This window comes from Podarcis cretensis (assembly GCF_951804945.1).
Source record: "Podarcis cretensis genome assembly, chromosome: 5".
NCBI lineage: Eukaryota > Metazoa > Chordata > Lepidosauria > Squamata > Lacertidae > Podarcis > Podarcis cretensis.
In genome coordinates, this window is record NC_137174.1 from 51338003 (window position 1) to 51361895 (window position 23893).

The 23893-nt window shown below is 42.6% G+C and overlaps 2 protein-coding genes across 36 annotated transcripts in view; both read left to right on the forward strand.

Moving 5' to 3' along the window:
* ABLIM1 (actin binding LIM protein 1) overlaps window positions 1-1720 on the forward strand; it is a 197919-nt gene extending 196199 nt beyond the window's left edge. For all 33 annotated transcript variants that reach the window (XM_079976684.1, XM_079976695.1, XM_079976665.1 and 30 more), the window contains one exon: window positions 496-1720. In XM_079976684.1, coding sequence (XP_079832810.1) covers window positions 496-533 — 38 coding nt within the window. In that variant the 3' untranslated portion in view covers window positions 534-1720. The remainder of the gene's footprint in view (window positions 1-495) is intronic.
* Window positions 1721-23279: 21559 nt separating this feature from the next.
* AFAP1L2 (actin filament associated protein 1 like 2) overlaps window positions 23280-23893 on the forward strand; it is a 78239-nt gene continuing 77625 nt past the window's right edge. Inside the window, exon 1 of one of the 3 annotated variants that reach the window (XM_079976646.1) lies at window positions 23280-23611. In XM_079976646.1, coding sequence (XP_079832772.1) covers window positions 23596-23611 — 16 coding nt within the window. In that variant the 5' untranslated portion in view covers window positions 23280-23595. The remainder of the gene's footprint in view (window positions 23612-23893) is intronic. The other 2 variants (XM_079976648.1, XM_079976647.1) reach the window with 2 other exon arrangements.

Genomic DNA, 23893 nt, shown 5'->3' on the forward strand with positions numbered 1-23893 from the left:
TCTTTTGTGTGCTGCTATATCTGTAACCTATACGCTTGGGTTTTTGTGGCCTGCTTTTGTGGTTAGTCTATTCTCATAGCAGACTGGTGAGCACCTTACTTATCCCTGCAATGTACACATTTTTGTTCTTGCAAATGAATCTGGTTCTTCAGCACTGAGAACAAGTTAAAATAAAGAGGGGAATGTGTACATTAAAACCGTATTTTATTTTATGCATATGGATCTGTATTTTTGTCTGCTTGATTCTGATCATTTAGTTCAGTATTTCCCAAACTTGGGTCTCCAGCTATTTTTTCAACTACAGTTCTCATCATCCCTGACCTGCTAACTAGGGATGATGGGAGTTATAGTCCAAAAAAGCTAGAGACCCAGGTTTGGGAAACATTTAGTTGATTCCTGCAAGTTAGGAGCTCGGGGATTAAATGAAACACGTATTGTTTGGCATCCTAATCCTGATGCTGTTTCTCTCCCCACCCCATCCCCATCACTTTTCAGATTTTCAGGTACAGTACAGATTTTCTTCCATCAAGTAACCAAGTATCTAACCAACTTCATCGACAATTCATCCACTATGTGACTCAAGTCTGAATTCCGCTACAGGGAAGAGTTTCTTAGCACATGTTTATCTGCATGTTTCATTTCTAACCAATGATGTAAAATTATATCACTGTGGAAAAGGGCACAGCTAACACAATAACTTGCATAGGCCAGTTTTGTGACTTGCTTGGTAAGCTTTTAGAAGACTGACCTGAAAGCCACCTGTTGCAGTTGTTTCTCCATCAGGTTTCTCCTGATCTCTCTGGTTCCAAACAAGGGAGGTCCAGACAATAACTCTCCTCTTTCTGAAGCCATACCATCTTCCTATTTTCCACATATGATTCCCTGACCTTTCCTCCTTTGTATGTGGTTGTGGGCATGGAAGAAATAGCCAGCAAATGACCTCATATAACACTGACATGAAGATCCATTGATTGACCAATAAAAAGGGTTGTTGTTTCTTCTAAACGCCAGCCCTAACTCTAAATTCTATGTAAAATTCTTAGGAAGAGATTATCTGGACAGAATCTTTATTGTATATTATGCTATTAATGTGGAAAGTCTTTTCCAGCCTGCGATAGGTAGGAACTTGCCATTTTACTGGGCAGATTTTTTTACAACAGAGCAAAAACTTCAGAATAAAGTATAGCTGGAAAAGTAACATAGAAGATGACAAGTCAGTTCTGTGAGACAATATTGCCCGTCATTCCTCTTCCTCCCCTACAAACTGATTTATTAATACCAGATACTGGGGGGAAATGCTGCTGCCTGCTAACCCTGTTTATAAGCTTCCCAGAGGCATATAGCTAGCCACTCTTGGAAACAGAATGCTGGATCTGATGGATCTTTGGTCTGATCCAGGAGGTCAATTCTTTGGTCCTTAGAACCAGAAAGATTCTCTTAACTTGCTACTTAATCTTTACTACTGGGAATGCTTTTGTTGGACACCATAGAAACCAGATTGTTAACTTGCTTAAGGAGTACGTAATCATAGTATTCCATTGGCTGGTGTAAAGATCTAACATGGGATCATAGTATAAATTCATGTCCATATTCACCTTGAATGCCTTTACCCTTTCTATGTGTGTGTGCATGTAACCTGTGTGTCTGATGTTTACCTATATCTGATACAGTCCCTCCCAGATGGTCATGTCCCCGGAATGCGAATGGACCGAGGAGTGTCTATGCCTAACATGTTGGAACCAAAGGCAAGTGCAGACATTATTCACTTTCCTTCAAGACAGTGATGGTTTGCCTATGAAATGGTGGTAGTTTGTGCTTGTAGCCCTGTGGTCTGTCCCCCCCCCCAAAAAATGTTGCTCCTTATGTGCCAGCCCTATCTTGCTTTGGACTGTAGGACATATGTCATTGATGTATACAGGGCAAGAGCAGCTAATATTTCCTGGGGAATAGACAGCAGCATTCAGTAAAACTTGAAACTGGTAAGCTTTCAGCACCAAGCTTCTGACAGCCACAGTTATAAGAACCCACAGGGCACAGTCTGTAACTGAGCAGTGGTACCTGGTAACACCCCTTTCAGCAGGGAGCCACATCTTTACCTACCCCACCTCCAGTGCTTTTTTCCAAGAAAAATAGGTGCTGGAACTCACCATTAAGTTGTTACAGTAAGTCACCGGGTGACTCAAGGCAGCCCTAAACAGATGCCTGCTTGAAAGAAACCATGTTCACTGCCTGCAGAGATGCTAAAAAAAACTGACGGCAAACTGTCTCCCTAGCTAGTTTGGGGGTTTCCCCTTGTTCTGGTGCAGGTCAAATAAATGCACCTCCACTTCCTTTGTTCTCTTATATTCAGGCCCTTGCACAATTGCACATAGGTGCAATGGTAGAGACCTGGCAGCAAAGCTTAAAGCCTGCTGCCACTACACAAGGAGTTGATTGAAGAAAAGGAACTATGAATTGGCCCCACCCCATAGCCTGTCCAGTCACAGCTAGGAGCGACTAGGAGCTAGGTGGAGTCATGGATCTTAAGAAAAAGTGTAGACTCACACATGTTGGACAGCTTCCATTTTGACTTGAAATGTTCATTTTGGGCTTCTCAGAAGTATATAAAGGCAAGAGGTGAGTGGGGAGATCTGCGTTCTGGCACACTCCTGCTGAAAAAAAGCACTGCGCACCACTGATGTCATATGTGACATCAGGTTAGGGCAGGTGGAAAGCCTTGCAGCAGGTCCTCCTGCTGAACCTGATTAGGCCCACAGGTCATAAATTCCTCACTACTGTCATAATAGTTGATCTTTAAAACAATGGGGCTGTATCTAATGAACTTGTCCCACCAGCACAAGAATGTATGCTTGTGCAACATAACTTTCCACCTCTCCTTGCCTGGTGCTCCCTAAATCTCTTCTAGGGGATTCCTCAACTCTCCAAAGCAGATTTGGGGAGGCCATGTATGGGAAGTTTATGGGAGATGGGAGGTTTAGCATAAATCCTTGTACTGACGAGGTGTGTTAGCTTGATGCCAACCATGAAAGCAACCAACCTGAGAATTCTGCCCAATTTTGGACTCAAAATATTTTTTAAAGCACTTAAGAGCACTACTCTGTGGTTTTGTAAAATATAAGAATATGATTAATGACTTAAAAGTTCTCAGCAAAGTTTGTGGAATTTTGGCTAATTTTGTTACAATAATGTATGTTAGTTTTATGTTGCATTGTATAGCATTAAAAAAATGTATTTAAAGTTATATAGTAAAGCAAATTGTATAATTGTCATATTCCACTACCAATTCTCTTCCAAGCTGTATATAAAGTACACATCATTTAAATAATTACAATAAACTAAGTGGTATATGTTTGATGACTTTATCTTCTTTATTGTACTTCTGCAATCTTCATTAGGTGTTGCAGCTGATAAAACAACTAGCGGTCTCAATTAGGTCCCACCATTTCATTGACAGTTTTAAAAAATTGACAAAAGTCTCTTACTACCTTCAAGGAGAGGAAAATTGGGCCCTGATCATTGGCATATTCAGCCAGTAGCTCAGAAAAGGACCCTTGTTTAGATATCTTGATAGAGCTAGAAAGGACTAGAAATTTCATTTCCTCCTACTGGTACACCATATTCTGCATTATGGAAAACCTGATTGACGTTTGCTCCGTTTCAGCAGTAAAGAGTAGGTTTTCCTAGGGGAAAGCATTGGAACAAGCAGAAGTGTGGACAAAACAATCCCTTTCTTATGCTGTGGTGACTGGTGTCCATTGGGGGTTAGTAGGGTAGAAAGGGAGTCAGTGGTAGATAGAGCCAATGACAAGCAGAGCCAATTCTAGTTTTGTCCCTATACCTGTTTGCCCTACACGTACAAAACTCAAACTAAGGAGGAGGAAGGTGACAGCCAGTGTATTAGTTGTAAGTAAGAAGGCAGGCAAGTTGGGGCTGACAGGGGGCAGACTGAGGTTGGTGGGACAGTGATCCATTTAGCAGAATAGACCAACCTCCACTGCATGGAGCTGGGGTAGGTCAGTTGGTAAAGCACAAGACTCTTAATCATGGGCTCCATGATTGGCAAAGGATTCCTGCATTGCAGGGGGTTCAAATAGATGACCCTCATGGTCTCTTTCAATACCACAGTTCTATGATTCTATGTCTAGTAATAAGAGAAACTTGTCTACCATTACTATCTTCTAATCTAGAAACACCTTTTAAATTGCTTAGTAAATTCCACAACACAGAAAACCACTGAATCAGCAGAACAAGTTAGGTAGCTAGCTATGGTGAATATGTGAAAAATCAGCTTCAACTGGACAGGACAAGGGTGGAAGAAAAGACACATGATTGAGATACTTGTTCAGACCTAACGATTGTACCTTCATTAATGAAGTAGTTATTTTTCATGTGAACAAACCAAATTGGGCAATGCCCCCATCAAGGATAATCCAGAAAATGAAATGGGATTATATGCAGAATCCACATATATTTTTAGTATGATGTTGTGCAAAAATGAACTGGTATAGACATCCTGCTAAGTATGATTTATTTATTTTTTAAGAAACAACTGATTCAAGGAAACAGTGCACATTACACTCAGATACTTAAGGCAGCCTTTTAGCGAACTTGAAGCTGTCTGCCAACAGTGACTGCATTCTGCTTGTGAGCTTAATGGTGTCTTTTTGGGGTGCTATAAATCTACATAAATGCTTCTTGTATACCATTAACAGATATTCCCCTATGAACTGCTCATGGTGTCCAACAGAGGCCGAAGTAAAATTCTACGAGAAGTGGATAGAACCAGGCTGGAGGTAAGAGAATATCAGACTCCCCAAACAGATGTTTGGGCTAATGGTTTTAAAAGGATACAAATCTCTTGTTTAAACATTTGGACTGATAGCTGCCCTTTTCCTTGTCTTCCTTCAGCGTCACTTAGCACCTGAGGTTTTCCAAGAAATATTCGGCATGACGATACAGGAATTTGATAAATTACCTCTCTGGAGACGCAACGACATGAAGAAGAAAGCCAAACTCTTCTGAATCCCATTCTCTCCTTTGGAGGGGAGAAAATACCACATATAGGATAATGTATCATACTTAAGTTCAAACGCTTTTTGGAGAGCAACCACGAGAGACAGACAGAGAGAGAGAGGAAATGGGGGTTAAAGGGAAAATCTGAGAAAGGCACCTATATATTCCTTGCAGTTGTGCAAGGGCCTTTCAAGCTTGCCAGAGAGTTGTGACCCAAAAATGTTGACGTTCTAAATCTCAGCAGTGGTCTTTATGCATTATAAAGTTTTTACATGGCATCAATACATAATGTGGAGCTGCTCTGCCCTCCCTCGTTTCCCTTCGCTTTTATTTAAAGGTCAAGGGGCAATGCTGATAGATCCAGGAAGTGCCAATAGGATGCCAACCCACAATTACGTCGTCATGGTCTCTCCAAGGAATGAATGACTATATTCTGTAGCTAACGAAGGAATCCTGTGTAATATATTTATCCTTTGGGCACAGCCATTACAATTAATTGGCCTTGCCTTCAAATGGCCTATTATTGTTGCAGGGCCCATCAGCAAAGCAGGCCACTGAGCCAGAGTTCTGCTGCATACCAGCCAAATTCTTTGCAAGGAAACTCCCAGCTTGCACTTGCACACATCTGCTAGGAATCTTAAGAACAAATTATCTTATTTTGTTGTCAAGTCTTCTCTCCTCCCTTTGTCCGGCTTTAAGCGAGTTTGCTAAGTGTTAACAAGGGACGCAAGCCAAAAATGAAAGAGTTGGTTTTCTCGTTCTATGTTGAGAAAAGTATTTCCAAAGTGAAATACAGGTGTAGGCTTAATTCAGATGCTACTTGTGCCGTGTGGCAATCTATGGGGCATGGTCTAGCCACATGCTGCTTTGGTAATGTTTCTAAAGGACTAGTATGTGGGCTCTTGCAATTATGTCATTGCTTCCCATACTGTCACCACCTGTTATGATGTCTAGCAGATGGGAAATAATCACATCATCCCTGCAAAGATGGCTCAACCCTGCAAACATCAATAGTGTGGGATGGGACCTGACTACACCAAAGCAAGTTCCATCCCATTACAAAGGGAATGACTGAATCAGGGCTACTGTCGCCTATACCAGCATACATCCACTGGTGTGCTGTACAGTTGAACTCCAGAATGTCCGTGACAAGAAAATGATATTTAATCCACTTTGTAGAGGAGATGCTATGAAACAAGACACCTCCTGGAAATTTTGCTGCTAAAAAATGACAGATCAGCCCCTTTCTTGGATGCTTTGATGACACAGCACAATATCAAGTTAAGTAATGGCCTGATTTGCATATCATGCTAAGCCAAATCATGGCTTAGTCAGTGCAGCTGTACATGTTCCCAGAGAGGAGACTGCAGTTACTTTGCTCCTCCCTGTTCCTTGTGCTGCTGTGCTAAGCTAAACCTTGCCTTGGGTCATCTGAACCCAGGCTCGAGGTTTAGCTCTCCTAAGTAAATCATGAATCATAGGGCAAATCTTGGTTGCAACTTCTGGTTAAGTCTGGAGTGAGCTAAACGACAAGCCTGGGTTCAGACGACCCAGTGAGCCATGCCTTTGCTTAGCACAGTGTCGCATGGCAGCAGACCATGGAGAAGTGAAGCACTCCTGGAGCCCATGCATTTGGCTTAGCATGACATAGGAACCAGGCCAGTGTTTGATTTGGTTTTATTCAGGCAACTACAGGCTCACCCATAGTTAGAGCACTTGGGTTTTCTTTTTTTGTAATATTTCAAAGCTGCAGCCTAGGCTATTTGCTTTATTTATCCTCAGTGCCTAGAAGAAGGAACGCCTAAGACAGTTTCTGAATTCAGTGATGCTCCCTCATCTACATGCAGTCCTGAGCATTGTGTAAAGTGACGCCCATCTAGCAGAACTGCTTAGAGGGCTGTGCATATTCTGTTCATTTCAGAACAGTTAATAACATATTTTCACAGACTCCAGAGCTGTTTCTTGCCAACAGTAGGATGCACTTGATACGTTTATCTTTTACTTTGAGTGGTGATTGTTGCAGTTTTCACTGTTGTTTTCAATAGAAATTTGACACTAGCACGTCACTTACAGGGAAATACTATGCATGTTTACTCAGAAGTAAAGCCCACTGTCTTCAATGAGACTTCCTTCTGTTCAAGCATGTATAGGATGGCAGCCCCTGAAGGATGCCTTTGAGGGCAGGACATTCAGGACTTCCTGCTCTTACATTTAAGAGCTCAGCAGAGAGAACCGTTTGCCAAAAGGCGTTATCATAGAAGCGCTTGATAGGTTGGTCATCCAAGCCCATAAAGAGGATCTTTCATGCATCATATATTGATTTGTAGAAGAACATGTGGTAAAATGCAAGCACATGTCTTTTGTGAAAGTCTTGTCAAGTGGTGAAAATAAACTTACCACATGTCTACACCATAATTCTGGGAAGCAGAGTGAGTGGTAACATTTTCACCACCACACTGATGACCAGCTTATGAAGTGGCTCCCTGGTAAAGGCATATGCCAGATCCTTTATCAGTTAGCAGGAAGAGAGTGCTGACAGCAGAATAATAAGGACCCCATCTCTGCAGGGGAGGTTAGCCATGTTATGTGGAAACCTAAGCATCTCACCCACTAAAATCTGTCACATATCCCACATGATGTTGTAGCAGCATTAGGATGCTCCAATAAACTTTCAATCCGTATTAGCATTATTGTAACACTTTCCATCATTAGATTGTGTTGACTCATTAGTTCAAACTCCATTTACAATCAAAAGAACATTCTGGATTAATGGCCTGCAATAGGCCACACTGTTCAGTGGAGGAAAAAATGGATATTTGTACCAAGATCAGACAATGGTTTGGAAGCTAATCTATAAAGGAATATATGGGCTGGCTGTTCTATGCCTTATTCCTAGGCATGCTATTGTCACTGCCACAACATCCAACAGCTCAGTGATTTGGCTTTGCACTTCTCTTCATGCTACCGCTTTCCAGCCTATGACCTCTGGAGATACATTTCTCTCTGTCTCACAGAAAGGGGGACAGATAGTATATCCCGAATGCAGTGAAACAAATTAACCAACTTCCAGTCCCACCAGCTGATTTCAGCACTCTACACATTTTCTATACTGCCAAGCATGGCATCACTTCCCAGTTGTCTCAAATGCTGAGCAGACGTCCCTCAGCTCAGCGATTAAGAGAAGCTAAAAGTGTGGGTGAACCACTTGATGCATGGTTTCTACTTGGAAAATATCTCATGTGCCCTCTAAACATGTGGGGAACCAATATTCTGTAGGCTCCAGCCACACAGAAGAATGCCATGTCCTAACACAGCGAGAGCTTCCTGTTGGTGCTTAACTAAGGAGATTTTTCTCTATCCCCGCCCTTCTCTCACACATTTCTACTTCCTGATCCCAAATTCCATCTACTGTAAAGAATGCAACATTTTAGTTGACATTATTTTCCAAATATGACAGTCTCTTCCTAATAAGAGACTGTAGCAATAAGTAAACAAACAAATTATTTTTTGCAGGTGTTGCTTTCCCAACAGTTCCTTGGGGGGGGGGGAGCAATGCCAGTTGAATTTCTGCCTGAAATATAGCTGCCCCAAAAAGTGGCAAATCTACAGAGGCCCTTCTTGAATTCCTGCCTTTGAAAAGGTGGCCAAATAAGCATAGTTTAACCCCAAATCATGACATAAGAAAATAATGTGGGTGTCAGGTAGTTTTGTGAATTTCTTCTTTGTGCAAAATGCTTTCTAATGGGACTTCCTTCCAAACCCATGAACATTAACAGGAGGTTTGGTAATTACCGTAACTTCAGCAAGCTGGTGGAGTTCAGCAGTATAAATCGGTGGCAAATTCATGCTGCTCTTTGCTCCCAGGCCTGGTTCTTCAAGGGTAACAAATACTACTTTGCATTGCCTGTTTTCCAAACTAATCTGTCATTGAAGCAACTGGCACAATCAAGGTCTGATGTAAATCCCATGGAATTTGATGGAAAGAGTCATAGGCTATTTCTCAGCCAGCAAGGTCAGAAAAGAACCTTTATCAACTGTTGTGTATTCCCATGACAACACTTTGTATTGTTAATGACATCATTTGGTGCAAAATAGTAAAAGTTGCTGACAACCCTTGTAGTGAGGGAGCCTTATTAATATTCTGTAGGAAGATCACTTTAATGAGATATATTTTGCACCACTTTGATAAGTTTTAACTGCAAGGTTTTTAATTACATGTTTCTTCCCTTTCCTGGGCAGCCAATTTCCAGAATGCAACCAAGTAGCCTTTTTCAGATTATTTCCGTTAAGTTTGTTTGTTCTTCCTCCTTTGTTGTAGGACAACTCTTATTTGGAGCCTCTGTTTAAGAGAAAAAAATCACCAATACCTATCTATACTGTTAAGTCTGCTTCTTCTGCAAAACGAAACATTGGCCGTCATTGCTGTTCATCTCACCCAACCACCCCACTATAATCTACATCACTGTTGTACTCAAACCAAGTAAACAAATAAAGTTTTGAACTTTATTCTTATTGTGCTCTTTGGATATTTTGTTTCATGTATTTAGTTGTGTCATGTTCACCCTTTCAAAACTTTGATATAAAACCTCAGAGGGCACATTTAGGAAAAGAGGAGTTAAATTGCTTTGGAACATGTGGGGCTGAGTCCCAAAGCTGAAAGCCCATCATCCAGATCTCACTGGGCCCCCAGTTTGGCAGTCAAATGGTGTCCATAAATCACTGTGAGGGAATTGGCTTCTCCTGATATGGAATACGTGGAAAATATTATTCTTGTTCTGCTTCTGTGGTAGCTCATTACAGTGGTAGGAGGAACAACTTTTTACAGCCCTGTTATTTGCCAATTGTAGAGGCAGCTGAGACTTAGTGGCCCTCTTTTGTGTTATCAGTTGATGAGAGGGACATACAGTGGTACCTCGGGTTAAGTACTTAATTCGTTCTGGAGGTCTGTTCTTAACCTGAAACTGTTCTTAACCTGAAGAACCACTTTAGCTAATGGGGCCTCCTGCTGCCACTGCTGCACGATTTCTGTTCTCATCCTGAAGCAAAGTTCTTAACCTGAAGCACTATTTCTGGGTTAGCAGAGTCTGTAACCTGAAGCATATGTAACCTGAAGCATATGTAACCCAAGGTACCACTGTACTTGCTACTATAACAAGGGGCAATGTTTGCCCACACCCCACAGCTCTGGGGACTTTGGTCTCATAACAACACTGAGGCCGGTTAGGCTTTGGTATAGTAACCAGCCAAAGGTCACCCAGTCAGTGTCATCATCTACTAGGGATTTGAACCTGGGCCTTCCCAGTCCTATTCTGTCATGGCCTCAACTTTGACCTCAGAGTCAGAGGAGAATCAGCCTGCCACATGCAGGGCTTGTCCACCATCCACCAAGTTCCAGATACTGAAGCTGAGCCAAAACCCTTTGAGAACCTTCCACATACCTCTCTTTCCCCTGTGTCTGCCCAATGGCAAGAGGCTGTATGAGGGAGAAGCTCCAGCTATCATTCCAGAGATTGGTCCTTTACGAATTCACACTCTTCAGGCAGTGAGTAGAGCCTGGGAGGGACAGAATGGATGGCGGGAACTCATAAGGCCCCAGTTCACCTTTAGGCTTTGATGAAGCAAGTTGCTCACTAGAAGCATCCAAGGTGCTACAACCACCTGCCTCATGGGCATCTGTCAAGGATAAATGAGAACACAGGTCAGCACTCAAGCAACACTACATGTAACATTCTTCATGTTGAAGGGCAATAAAGAGTCAAATGCTTTAAAACTGCCTGCCTCCTTGCGTGTATGACTTGGGGTGGGATAGAGGTTGGCCTGTTTTTTACCCCTCCAGATCCTCATTTCTTTTTGACATCCTTTCCATTCCCTTCTACTCCTGTTTTTCACTCCTTCCCCAACTGGTGTGTTGCATTTAAAATCAATGCCATTATCCAGTAAAAATACTGCTACTGATGAAGAATAGTGATCCATTTTTTAAAAAAATTCAAGCTACTATATATACTTCTGGGATCCAAATTTAATTACACAGCAGCATTATACTGCTTGCCTATGCCTACTCCACAAGATTGCCTTCCCAGAGCTCACACTGCTGTTGCTTGCAAGGATTAAGTGTGTCAAGTGAGTGTGGATGACCCACTTTCTGCAAAATAGCCAACATCTCCTTTAGCGTGTGAGTGGACGTTTCCTGTGCATGTTCTCAGGTTGCAACAGGCAGAAAACCCTTTCTACTGCCACAGGTCTCCTCCCATAATAGCTAGAGAATATGAAACCTGCAGTTTGTAGATAGGTAGCTTCACTGGAAACCTAACAGTAGAGCAAGGGATGTGAATGAGCAAGTCATAATGCAAGTCACAGTAGAGTGGTTAATGCAGTGGCCGTCAAACCTTTCAGATCAGTAGTCGTATTTAGAATTTTGAGAAGGTGCAGTGAATCACAAAATGGCTGCCATGGAAAGGAGCATGGGAAAGCACAAAAACAACATGGCTAGCATGGGGACAGCATAAAGTGGTACCTTGGGTTAAGTACTTAATTTGTTCCAGAGGTCCGTTCTCAACCTGAAACTGTTCTTAACCTGAAGCACCACTATAGCTAATGGAGCCTCCTGCCGCCGCCACGCCACCGGAGCACGATTTCTGTTCTCATCCTGAAGCAAAGTTCTTAACCTGAAGCACTATTTCTGGGTTAGTGGAGTCTGTAACCTGAAGCGTCTGTAACCTGAAGCGTATGTAACCCGAGGTACCACTGTAATGCAAAATTAAAGAGGATACAGCCCTTGTTGCTTACTCAACCCCACCTCAGACAACCTCGGGCTTACCATGGAAGTCAACTATGTCCTGCTGTTCCCTGAGTGTGGAGATTGCACAATATTGATCACACACACACACACACACACACACACACACACACACTGTTGCTGTAGGAGCATTTCCCACTTCCAAGAAAAATATACAAGGTGCCACACCATATTCTCTTCATGCACACACTCACTGCACATCTCCATTGCCCAAGTGTGTATCTCCCTGTTACAGACCACATTCATTCACCTCTTTTCTCACACACACCTTTCTCTTGATACAGGAATTGGGGGGGGGGGGTTAAGGGGAGGCACAGCAGGCAAATTTCTCACAAAAATTGAGAACAATTGTGTCTGTACATCTGGCCTCATATCTCTGGTTCTTAAAATGCCAGAAATTGTTTGAAAAAGAGTGCTTGGGTATCAGAGGATTAAGGTTCATGCTCAGGGCATGAAAGAATGCCTTGTGGATGCCAGGTTGATAAGCCTTGCATTAATGTATTTTTTAAAACTCCCTTGCAGCAGCAATTGCTGGTGCAGTCTGTTCTGGAAGAATAAAACAAGGGATGTTGATGCTGCAGAGGTAGAAGCTGCAGAACAAAGAGGAGTGAGACAGGCATAATATGGATAAAATTTACAGGGTTCTGAATCATTGTTCCATTCTGGAAATAATGCAAAGCCATTAAACAAAACAGTAATGTTAACAAGTGTTCCTTAAAGCTGAAGTCACATGTGTTCCTGAAATTCATACTACATAGACCAAATATTCATTTTTCTCCCTTGCTCTGCACCCTACATTATAGATAAGTTGAAGGCTCCAAAGCATTCCAAGAAATAGGGTTGCCATATTTTTAAAAGCAGGACACATTTGCAGACTTCTACCTTTAGTTATGGATCACTATGACAGCTCTACCCATGAAAAAAAGAGGATGTGTCCTGGAAAAGAGGACATATGGCAACCCTAATGTGTCAATTCTTTGAACGTCAAGTAAGTGGCTCTGATGATTAAACTATGCCTTTCCCAACCTGGAGGAAGTAGGACCAGGATGAATGCTGTGCAACAGACATGGATGGCTGGAAGCGGGCAGAGCTGCGCTCACCACCCTACTTTAAAAGTGCGTTGCCACAGAAAAAGCTGCTCATCTGGCCTTTTCTTTGTAAGCATCAGCAAACACCAGCAACTGCATATGCAGCCTGCAATGAGGGTTTGTGGGCTCAAAAGGCACATCTCACAGGTACTTAGGATGTGCATACCCAGGAAAAAAGAACAATAATGGTGCTTTGAGCCTGTGTGTCTGTTGTTGAAGGGCTGGCTGCAGACTGGAACCACAAGAGGTGTTGGCAACACAAACAGCAGCACTAATTAAAGAGGAAAGAACGAAGCCTTGATGAATCCCTTGCAGATCATAATGGCAAACTCAGCCAATATGCTCAGAGGGAATTTGTATCTGAATCTAGGACAAGTGTGGGCAGGAAGTAGATCTATTTATTGGTAGACTGATGGCCGATTTTCAGTAGACCAGCAAGAGTTTCTGACTCTTGCTGCCATAAAAACAGCAGCGAAAAGTTTCTCCTTAAATTCAGCTGTTAGAATCTCTGTTCTGTGCTAACTCACATGTAGGTTTATACTTGTACATACAGTTCGTTCCCGGTAATAACTCAAGGGATGTTGTCTTAGCTCTGTAACTGGCTTAGCTCTGCACACACAGCCTGGACTGGGATTTGGGGGTTGGGAGAGAGAGTAGATCCCACATGCCTTAAGTTAGTCCATGTCTGAGCTAGGATCCCTATTTTCAAGTGAAATATTCAGTTACTGTACTTCAACTCATGTTTAGGCTTCCCCATTTTGTCTGTGACACTATTTTGGCCAAGTGAAGCCCACCTGCCCCATCTGTTTTCATCTGAGAGGCAGCTAAAGATGCAGCTGGGCCAACAGTGGGCTTTGCAGGTACCATCTATCAGGTGACTAGCAGTGCCTGCAAACCACATACAATCACCAGGATGTTTGAACAGGCATTAGACTTTATCATTGGTACTCATCAGCTTGGTTGTCGGCACTTGCAAAGTGCTGTGCCTTCGCTCACCAGGTTTGATTTCAAACACATGGGCAAATGAAAACAGGTCACCTGATGCCATTGTGGCTTAAGGTGGCATGTGCCACCATGCCAAACTAGCAGTGTCACAACTCACATCTAAAACATGTCAGTGATCTGCAAAACTTAACAACTGAATTTCAGAATAAATGTCAAATTTGAAAGTTTCAACCCCAAAGTTGCTTCATATTTGAGAAGCCTTAAATAGCAAACTTGATAATTCTCCTATTCATTATGAACAACATTTGCCACCATGCGAAGAAGCAGTTTGTTCATTTGCTATTAACCCTCACAATGGGGCTTCAAATCCTTCTCTCTTGGCATTCTTTAATATCTGAACTTACTAGCAGACTTTTAATCCCATTTAAACAAAAAACAAAACAAAAAACCCTTCAAAAGCCTCATTTTATTTCCTGTTTCCCTGATACTAAAATAATTCTGAGTTTCTGACCCCTGAGTAATGATGAAGGAATGCACTACGTTCCCCAACACAGCAAGGCAGCTGGTAAAGTGAATCTTCACAGCATGTTAAAAATACAGATAACAGTGCCAAAAACTAGATCTGATTGAAACACAGTCAAATGTCAGCACTAATTTGCTGTTAAATATATATGGCTCCTTGGGACCACTTCCTTTAGGAACTACAACATAAGACTTCAAGTGTCCCCCCTCCCCTCCTTTACCACATCTGTTTAAAAAATTGTTTCCTACAAAGCAAGGGGAGAAATCTGAAACAAAAATGTTATTTACATATACACCAATATACTTGTTTGTTATCTTTGCTTGTGCTTTTATTGGTTTGAAGCTGTAACTAAATAAGACTTCAGTCCTGTCTTTTGTAGGAGGACCTTGGGAGCATGTCCAGATTGGGTTTTGTAGCTTGGATAAAGGGAAAGTGTCATGAATTGTTCAAGAGGGTGCCTTTTTCAAAAAAAATCATTTACAGATTATGATTTTTATTTTTAAGGGCCCAGGAGTCCAGCAAAGTCAAGAGCCTATGTCAGCTTTAAACAGCCACTATACTGCCATATTCTTCCGATTTTGTATCAAGGATTTTAAGCTGCAAGAGGTCCTGCAGTCACATCCCAGATGAGCCCAATGTTTCTTAGGACTGCCATATGTCCTTTTTTTCCAGGACACGTCCTCTTTTTCAGGGGTATGTAAAATGAGAGTCATCATAGCGATCCATAGTTAAAAGCAGAAGTTGGCAAATGTGTCCTCTTTTTTTGTTTGCAACTCTAGTTTCCTGCATGAGTTTGAGCCCCCATCCTGCTATATGATTCTATGAATTATGGCATAATGCACTGCAAAGTGGCCTACCTTGCAAGTGTAAACATAATCAAAATGCCAGAAATGGCTGCAGACATAATACAAGGAAGAACAAGATATGAATTCATAAAAGCATTTTGGTGACCAAAGGAGATGTGTAAACTATTAAGAAATAACAAAATGGTACGGAGTCAGCATACATAGCAAATCAAAAACTCTTGGGTTACTTTTGCTGGGTTAAGGTTACTGACAAAAATCATAAAATACATACACACAACCCTAATTATAATAAACAAATATAGTTCTTTTCCTGGGATTTTTAATATAACTGAGAAAATGAGCACACAGCTGAGCAACTTGTGACCGCTAGTGTTAAAAATGTTAACATTTATTGTGGAAGCCTTTTTTTGTGGAACCTAGAATCCCGGCAGGCATGGTAAATACAGTGGACCTTGATTAAAGGAATGCCATGCATTGGCCAGTTGTTGTGAACCCAAAGCTGCAGGCAAGCTTATAATCCTAAACTGTTTTTTCAAGACAGCTAGTGAATGAATCATTATTAGAAATTGCTTCTTTGGTGGCGTTAATACCCCAATTAAATGTTAAGTGACTGCCAGGAGAAATCTCTGTGGCATTCTGGTAAGTGCTTAGTCCCAATTATCACCTTGTGGGGAGCAGGACAAGCAGGCAGGCTTCAGTTAGATAACCCAGAAGCCTTTGGGGGAGTGGCTGATGTAAATGCACAAAGTGCAGCAGTATGTACATCAGAAGAGGGATGGAGAACCTTTTTGCAGAGTGAGGGCCACATTCCCTTGTGGGCAACCTTTTGGGAGCCACATGCCTGTGGTGGGAGGGGACAGAGGAAAAAGCAGACAAGTCTCAGAAATAAAAGGGTAACAGATAGGACTCTCTGCTTTGTACATTTTCTGCCATGCAATGGTCAGTGGTTTCTGCATATGCACCCATCTCCAACCTTCATTCAAATAAACCTTTGCTTTAAAACTTCCAAGAAAGGAGAGTTCACGACCTCTAAAACCTTACACCTAAACAGGCTTTTATTGTTGCCTGGTTTCTGTGCTTAGATCACAGCTTTCAGTTTAATTATTGCAATGTTTTTAATGTGTTATCTGCTCTGTATGCACTTTTTAAATTCGTGGCTGTGTTTTTAGATAGCACATTTATGTCAAGGATGCTTGCTACCTCCTTTTATCCGTTGTTGGCTTGCATTATTGCTATTATTGTCATACTGTATATATATTTTAATTTTAAAAACTTTAACACATGGTGAACATTCTAATGGAACGGGAGGGCATAAATGACTGAAATAAATGAATTTTGAAGGCACAGCTTGAAAAGCAGTAGTTAACATGTGGATATCTAGAATTCGTTAAGGCTCTTTTGCACAGAGGGGTCACAAACCAACACTAAGTTAAACGGGTTTAAGGTCATTGAATCCACAGGCTTAAGCAGGCTTAACTCCATGTTGGATTGGGGCCAATGTGTCTGTTCTGCTCCTGCAGAACTGAAATACCCTCACAGCAGGATGTTAGGTCAGATACATTTTTTTTTAAGTCCTACATAAAGTTCTAATTGTGTCAGAGAACAGTATTTCCAGTCATCCATCTTCCTATCAAACCAGTGAATTTCAACTGTTTCATCCCCACTGGAAGTTTCCCTCTTCTTTTGAACTTTTATTTATATTCTCTCAGTTGCTTCTACCAGAGGATCTCATGCGCATAGATCAGACCCCTTCAAAAAAGTCATTTGAATTACAGTGATTTTTTTCCAAGTAGGGAAGCAACTATCTCAACTTCTCTTTTTTTAAAAAAGGAAAAAAGTAAACAATAGTAACTTCAGTTAGAGATATGCAGAATGTGACCTATTTCCACAAAATGCATAGTGATGCTAGCAGACAGCAGTGGAATTTGTTAGGCCGCCTGGGAAAATAAGGGTTGAAATGTTCTTGTTTACAAAGCTGACTTCTCATCTCACATAAAAATCAGCAGAAGTGGAAAGGGGGGGGGCAAGGAGGATGGGAGAGAGAAAAGAAACCATTCACAATAGATGTGTCAACCAGAAGCTATTCCCACTTGTCTTGTTTGTGTTGAAGTCTGTGACAGAATATTTTTTTATCCATTATTTTTTCAATGATATGTCGACATAAATTCAGTTTCATGCTATACGTTTATGTGAGAAATTCTGCAGCTCCATATGCAGCTGCAATTTGAAGAACTGCGGAAGGCTATTGACTTTGGCTGCACTGAAGTGCACTGTGTCTAAGGAAAAAGCCAAGGCCCAAAACTTTATCTCTGGGAATATTCCAGAAAAAACACCCGTTCGTCAGCTCAGAACTGGTATGGGAGAGCAGATTCTGTAAAACGGAGAGTGATGCTCCCAATCTGGCTGGGGCCTGAAAGGCTCTCATGAGAATTCTACAAATTTGGGCTTCCCTTTTTTAAAAAGTAAAGACACAACCCCATCGAAAAGGAAAGCACTAAAGGATAGCAGGGAGTGGAACCATTGCCCACCCTTCTCTAGTCTTGCTCGAGTAAGATTACCGCACCTATTCCACTAACTTGCATTCCCCGATTTATACAAAATCATGGATTTTATTTAGCAGGTTCTCAAATGAACTTATTTTGGCTGGTACACTATTATCATGAAAGAAATGGACGTCACAACACTTGCACGCTTGTGGACCAATTGCAAAAGCTGTCCAATTTGGGGTGATTTTTATTGTAACCATGTAGCACATGGGTGGGAAACCTCAGACCTAGGGGCCAAAAGTCCCCTGGAAACTCTCCCAAGCCACTCCCTTCACGGGCTGTGCTTCACACCCCCAGTATTTTGCCTGACCGGAATGTTTCATTGAACTATTATGATGTCTCTTGTTTGTCTGAATGAAGGACAGTGAGGGAACTGTATGTGCTGAAACTGGCCTACTGCACAAGGGAAAATTAAGTCAATGCTCTGCCTACCACTGGCATGTGGCCCTCAGAAGCTTTCCTCGAAGGGAAAGTGGCTCTCTAGCTGAAAAACATTCCCCACTCATGATGTGGCACCACATGTTCATCATATCGGCACAGCTGTGTCGATAACCATGTCAAAATATTCCATCCAGGATGAAGCCTTGGGCCCAGAAAAACAGCTAAGACCACCTCTAAAAACAAACCAAATAAATCTACCTGCCCTCGAGAAACCCTCACCAGAATCCCAGCCCAGAGTCACTTGTGTTTCCTGGTCCCTTTTCAACATTAGTCCCATTTAAGTCCTCCATCCAACACTGCCTGGTCCAACTTCCTCCTTTTGTCCCTTGGCGCTCTCCCTATCAACACTTATCTGGCAGGCTCCTAGTCACTTCCTGGAATGATAGAGTTGTCTGGTTTTGAAGCTAAGCACCATTTATCTCATGGGAAAGGACGGGAGCATTTTTACTAGGCCAGCCTTACCCTGAGGCAAGGTGAGTCAGATGCTGCCAGTGCTGAGTTTCAGGTGCAATGAAGACTAGAGGGCTTTGTTATAATAACAAAGCTTCTTGTTGAAAGAGGTGAAAGGGGGCAGCAAGGAAAATGGGGCTGGGGAGGTGCATTTCATATGACCTGAATTGCAAGGACAGGCTCAGAAATAACATACAGACCAGGACCAACCTCCTTGACTTTCCCAGGGCCCTTCCAAACTATTGTTTTTTAATGGGGTGTATTCCGCAACATGTAATTGAAGCAATAATAGTGCATTAGCGGTGGATCCCCAAGGACATGCTCTACAGGGAGCTGGCTTCAGGCATCAGGTCCATTGGCAGACCAACTCTATGCTACAAAGATGTCTACAAACGTGAAGGCTGGTTTGACTTCACCCCAAGGCACACTCTTTCATTTTCTCCCAAGACAGATGGATGCCAACAAGTGGTGGATTTATACTGTACCATCCACACATCATTCCGCTTTATTAGTTGTTCTGCAATTTGTCTGGAGGGACACCTTTGCACTATAGTGCAATGAAAGTGGGACCAAAAACAACAACCCAGAAAAAAACCATTTATGGTATAAAAGGTTACAGGATGTCAGCAGCAAGTTATGGGACATACACTGACTGGAAATGAAGCACTCTGTTGACCCTTAAACGTTTACAGGTGCAAAGAGTATTGAAAGCAAGATAATGTATAACCAGCCTGATAACATCACGAGCCCAAGTAATAACAAATACATTTTTTTAAAGATGTCTGGAGAGGCCCCTAGTTTGCCTTTCTCTGGATACAAGTAATCCGTCCTAAGTGACAAGAGTCTAATGCTACATTCAACTGCTGTAAATCTGTACAAAGGCAAATGTCATAGGGCAGGACTGTATTAAGGCATAATTGGAAGAAGGTGATAGGACCATAATGGCAGGAGTGAATGCCCTTACAGAAAGTACAGTGACTCTGTCAGACCTGAGTCCATTTGCAGACCAAAGCCTGATCTACATGTGCCATGGAATTGGGACTAGGATCCTGAGTGATAAAGAGCTACACTTCCCTAATGAACTAGGTTTTATTTATTTGCAGAGAGTTTTTAAAGGTTGTTGTTTTTACATTCGGAAGCATTTAAAATGGCAACACACCCCTGGTCTCTGCAGTGGTACAGTCCACTCAAGCACTTCTTATTCTACTGCATGTTCATACTGAGCCTGATACTTCATCTCTTGGGGAACCCAAAGCGGTTTAACATCACATTTGTGTAATTTCTGAATGCCAGAGGCTCTTATGCCTTGACTACTGTTCATAATTACCTCTTGTGACTCAGGATTATTCCCCAGAGCTATTAGTTTAATATGACTTTATGATGCCAGGTTTTGCCATGACTTGTTTCTTAACTTGAGATATTTGAAGGTTAAAAATGGCAGCCAGGAAGCTTAATTATTGGTTTGTGGGCTAATGTATCATTATGGTCATCATCTACGCTAAAAAGAACTAGTATCACTAGAAGGAGAAAAGGAAGGTAGCACGTGGTCCAATTGCCATTCTGAAATGGAGAATGGGTCACAAGGAGATCCTAGTGCAGGAGATCCTGGATAAACTTTTAAAAAGCACACACAAGCAAACAGCAGAAAGAGCTCCAGGTGGGAGATCCTGGCTGTTTATAATGGTATAATGTTGGTGCCCTTGAAGTATTGATTGAGATGGTGTATAGAAAGCACAGACCTCAAGTATTTCTTTTTTTAAAAAAAATCCATTATATTTTGCTATTTCTGTACTGAAAATACAGAGTATTCTGTTCCAGGTACTTATTTCTAACTACGACTTACCCTTAGGGCACTCTAACTGGAGATGAGGGTTATCCATTCTCCTCCTACCATGAAGAATTCTACAGGACTCTAAAGATTGCGCACTATTAGCCTAATAAAGAAATTTTGCAAATGTTCTTTATGGGCCAACATGGCAGTCTTTGCTTTTTGTCCAAATAATAAAAAGAAAAAGCAGGAGCTACTGTCAACTTTCTTCTAATTCTAAGAAACACTAGCAGTACACGTTTTCAGCATATACCAAAATATATTCTAAACGTACACATTCCAGAATATGGAAGGGCCTTGAACGCGTTAATTTTTTACAAATCCAGTTTACCTCCGTTGTCTAATCCTATTATGTAGTTGTCTCAAACTATACTGCGTGAAAATGTTAAATATGTCTTTCTAACAGATGGCCTTTCCCCCCATTAGTAAACAAATGGTAACCTCACAGTTGTGAGAAACCATATCCTTCCTTTAGGCTCCCTAGCAAAGCAGCTTTCATTAAGCTTTTCCACTTTAGGCAAAGGAAAGACCTTTTGGTGCAAAAGTTATGCTGCTGATTATTATGTAACTAGTACCTTGCAATTTAAATTTCAGTTAAAAATACAGCAGGAATCAATTCCTCAGGAGCCTCTGGTTTAAATTGCCTATCATCCCACCCAGATAACCAGCTGCCAATCCTTTGTGGAATATCCGAATGTTTCACAGAACGCAATTGTCTTCAAAGGACTTAATCCACATCTGAAACAAGGATTTCCTTTTATTTACCAGGATGTTAAAATTAAAACAACACCGCTTAGGAAATTTACTTCAGAGTCATCCCAGTAAACTCAGTAGGACCAATTAAAACAGTAAATGTGTGATGCTGTCCTGCTGAGTTAATTATGGCTAGAGTTGCTGCTTACCATGCATTTTCTATATTCTCCCCGAGTCCCAATTCCTAAATGTATTTACTTGGAAACCACGGCTTAGGGTTTCTAGTGTTCAGAATGATGTCCCAAACCCAAGTCCTTATGCAACCTTTAGGAATACTGAATAGACAAAGTGAGAGAGTATGCTCAATACACAGGTGAATCACAAAGTTTTCTTAAGTTTATCCCCTCAGGCAAACAATGAGCTGTAACCAAGTATTGTTCTTGATTTGCTGTTTGCGGTTTACCTGGGGGAGACAAACCGCAAGCCTCAGCTGGGATGCAACAGTAGGCCAAACCAAGGCTTAGGTCCAGGCAGCTTGGCAGTAGCAGGTCCATGGTGACTACAATCATCTCTCTAGGAACTTGAACATTTGCTCAATCGTGCATTGCATGCAAACTGGTCCTAGCAATGGCCCTCGCGCTTGAGGGAGGCAGGTTTGTTCAGGAAGTGTAGCATGCCCCTCTAGTACACAAGGCTTGGGACTCAAGGAGGATGAGCCAAGGGACTGCTGCTGTCCTACAGTGTTAGTTGCCTGAGGCAGTCCCCTCACTCTGTTCAACCCTGCTGGACAAATTCTGAAGTATTTTTCTCTGTTATTTCTTGCCTGCTTTTTGAAGAAAGCACAGATAGGCAAGGTTGCTAAACAGGCCTAAAAGAGGAAGGGCAGGGCATGTAAACCATTGAACCTGCAACAGAGCTGTATTTTCCTATTATTATTATTAGTTATTATTAGTTATTTCTATCCCACCAAACTCTAGGGAAGCCTAGTGAGAAGGGCCAGCAGCCAGGGATGATAGTTGTTGTAGTCCATCTGGGGACCCAAGGTTGAGAAGGGCTGTTCTAAGGGAAACCTAGGGCAAGGGTGAAGCAAAAAGAATCACCAGAGTCCAAGAACACATTCCAGGCAGGCAAAAACACTCAGAATCAGAAGTAGGTTGGGCTTGGGAAGAGTCTCTGGATCTAGATTCTAGAAACTTTGAGGGCTGCATGATGCCAGGGCTTGAGAATTCCCTCTCCTGTTCTAAGGCTAGAAACAAACAGCCACTGATTTATTCCCATGCATCTCCCTGAAAGTGCTGAGCATTCCTCTCCCGTTTCTGCAACTGTACAGAAAACCTTTTTTTTAAAAAAGATGCGTAAAATCGCTCCTGCTCTACAAATTATATTCAGCAAACATTCTGGCTTCAAAGTGTTCAGCTCGTGTAATCTTGCAGATAACTCAGGGTTCGGGGGAAGGGAGTGTTTTCCCTGGCTGAGGCGGAAGTCGCTGCAATTTCTAACCTGTCCGGGGAAGCACTTCCAGCAGGGCTGTGGGATTGCAGCCTTCGTCCTCTCCGACTCCGCTGGCCAACTTTCTAACCTTCGCAGCAGCTCTGCCCAGCGCCGCGCTCCAGCTTGCATCCCCGCTGGCAAACTCTTCTGATTTTCTCTCTCGCTTTGCAAAGCCCGTTTCCAGCGAGGGAGGCAGCACCCTCGCCTATTAAACGCCCGCGCCCTCTTCTTCCTGCAGTTTGCTATTACCCCTTATCTAGCACAGAGGAATCGTAGTTGGAAGGGACTCCGAGGGTTATCTAGTCCAACCCCCTGCAATGCAGAAACCACAGCTAATCATTCACGACAGGGGGCCGTCCAGCCTGCGCTTAAAAACCTCCAAGGAAGGAAAGTCCACCACCTTCCGAATTTGATCATTCTCTTTGAAGCCGATCTCTCCGTTTCCAAGGGGTTGGCACTGCGAGGCGAAAACAGCTGCTTTTTGTTCCCTTATTAACGTTAAATTAATACATAAGTGTGTTAAATTAATACACATAAATTAATACATGCCACGTTTGGATAAGTACTTGACCAAGAAGGGAGGATGGGCGTCGTGTGGTGATGATGATGATGATGATGATGCAACTTTCGAGGGGCAACCACCGCAGAGGCCCCGCCGCTCCCCAAAGCCCCCCTCCGGCAAGCCAGCTCCTTTAGCCCCAGTAGATCCCGGTGCCGTGACGTCACGGAAGGGGCGGCGCTCGGCGCGAAGGGAGCCAGCCGGAGCGAGGAGAACTGGAGAGGGAGAGGCAGAGCTGTTTGGGACGCCAATGCAGCCTGGCGCGGGCGAGGAAGGAGCGAGCCGGCGCGTCCCGCGGGGAGAGGGCTTTAACTCAGGGGCGAGCGTGGGAAGCCCGAGTCGTCCTCCTATGCAAGGTCTCCCTGCCCTACGCGGCCAGAATTGAAAACTAAATAAAAAGAAAGGAAGGATCCAGGATGGATAAATATAAAGGTAAGGGGGAATGGTTCGCTTGCTTCCCCCACCCTCAGCGTGGGAAAGGGGCAGTATCGGTACTTCGGAAAGGATTGCTAGTTCGTTTGTCCTCAATGGATCGTCCTGCCTAAGCAGCCGAATGTGACTTGTGGTTGCTCGTAAGTCCCTTAAAACGTGGGTTTCTCTATAGCGTTTAATGAATGGGCGGGTGGGTTGAGACGGATCTTTGCCCCACAGGCGTTGCCTCGGGACCTAGACTGGCCAGGACGCCGGGGCTGGGTTTGTGAGGCAGGGGGAAAG